The sequence below is a fragment of the Poecilia latipinna genome, unplaced genomic scaffold, assembly GCF_001443285.1.
Source record: "Poecilia latipinna isolate Pla-1442-1.1 unplaced genomic scaffold, P_latipinna-1.0 Scaffold433, whole genome shotgun sequence".
NCBI classification, from domain to species: Eukaryota; Metazoa; Chordata; class Actinopteri; order Cyprinodontiformes; family Poeciliidae; genus Poecilia; species Poecilia latipinna.
The window spans coordinates 207702-209292 of record NW_015113049.1 but is presented as its reverse complement, the minus strand read 5'-3'; the positions used below and the strand labels follow the sequence as shown (position 1 = coordinate 209292).

The window sequence follows — 1591 nt, the reverse complement described above, 5'->3', positions numbered from 1 at the left end:
GACCTAGCTGCGTCAGTATCCTTGACATCATCTTTCCTAGTTCCTCTCTCCTCCAATTAGCTGCCATCCTTTGGGATGTCTTAGGATACTGGGTAAACACATCTCTCATTAAGCCAATATAAATCACTTTTATGATATTTACACTTAGCTTTTGTAGCATTTGTGGTGGAGTATTATGAAATCAGGTTTTTATCTTTATGTCAGTTTCAGCCTTGAGTTGTCGACTTATTTGTGGCTCAGAACATCCATTTCCCTCAGCAAGGCCGAACACATCTTTTGGAGAAAACCTGCCAGACTCAGCTTTTTTTTTTTTTTTTTAAAGCGCAGCCATGAGTGACACACACTAACTATATAAACCCCTACAGGTTCCTTGACTAGGTCACAAACCTGACAGCCTCACTCATCTTAACTTCAACAAGTCTTTTCCCTCTGGTGACCAACCATCTGCACGTCACACCATGGCTGCTGCTAGGTGGCTGCTGGGTCTGCTGGTGGTGCTGCTGGCTGCAGCGCAGCTGGGTCAAGCACAGGACAGGATTAAGATGTGTGGGCGAGAACTGATCCGTCTGGCCGTCTCGTCCTGTGGGAACTCTCGGCTGAGGAGAAGCATCCTGGACTCAGAACTGAGCCAACAGCAGCTCGCCGCTGGCTGTAAGTTCTCTCTGTCTAAGAGTTTGATCTCATGGTGGGATCACAATTTCTTCTGGCTTTCTCTTTAAATATTTGATCTCTTACTTCTGCATAGGGGACCAGGATGCCTCCACTGAGGAGGACCAGGCTTCAGAGACACTCCAAATCCCCTACTCCTCTTTGGCTCCTCATTGGCACCCCCTGACCTTTCGAATCAGACGATCCGCTGGAAAAATATCTGACATTTGCTGTGAGAAAGGATGCAGCATGAAAGAGCTGATTCAGTTTTGCTAAGCACAGCTCTCCCACTCATCCGACAGTTGAAGAGATTTTATTTTGGTCTGTGAAATCCTGTGAAACCTCTGCCAAGTAACCCAATTTCTGAGAAATCTAGTCTAATAATTCCACATGTTTAATATGAGGCAAGAAAAGTGTCAAATCAATTACTGTAGGATGAATTGTTCTTTGTGCAAGAGGAAGTAAAAAAAAAAAACAAAGTAAACACTGGCTTTATGGAGTCAAATCAGATGCTATTTATTTGTATTAAAATAATTTATTTCAATGCAATCAGTGCAGCTGATGCGAACTGCAATAAACCTCTGATGATTACAAAGTCATGCCTGGGATGTTTTTCTGCACCCAATCAATCACAACAAGGTCGAAAAGAGAAAGAAAATGATTCATGATAAAGAAGGTGTCATCCAGTCATAATCAGTATTGGATCTGTTTTCTCCTGCTGTCGTGGAGAAAACAACATCAGAAGTTGCTTCAGACACCTCTGTAGGGGCAAAAACAGGCAAACAAAAAAGCAAACAAACAAACAAACTCATTTAAAACTTCTCAGTTTTAAATGAGAAGGTTTGTTTTTGTGTATTACATTAACATGGTAGTCCTTAACGTCTCAGAGAAGCGGCTGATGTGGGGCCAACACCATGGTCATATTCAGTAAATTACAATATGA

The 1591-nt window shown here is 42.3% G+C and overlaps 1 protein-coding gene across 1 annotated transcript; it reads left to right on the top strand.

Annotated features, from left to right (window-relative positions):
* The first annotated feature begins 383 nt into the window (after positions 1–383).
* insl3 (insulin-like 3 (Leydig cell)) lies at positions 384–1247 on the top strand. The gene is made up of 2 exons (XM_015038195.1): positions 384–651; positions 746–1247. The coding sequence occupies exons 1-2, from the start codon at positions 459–461 to the stop codon at positions 922–924; spliced, it is 372 nt and encodes a 123-aa protein (XP_014893681.1). The 5' UTR covers positions 384–458; the 3' UTR covers positions 925–1247.
* Positions 1248–1591: the final 344 nt, after the last annotated feature.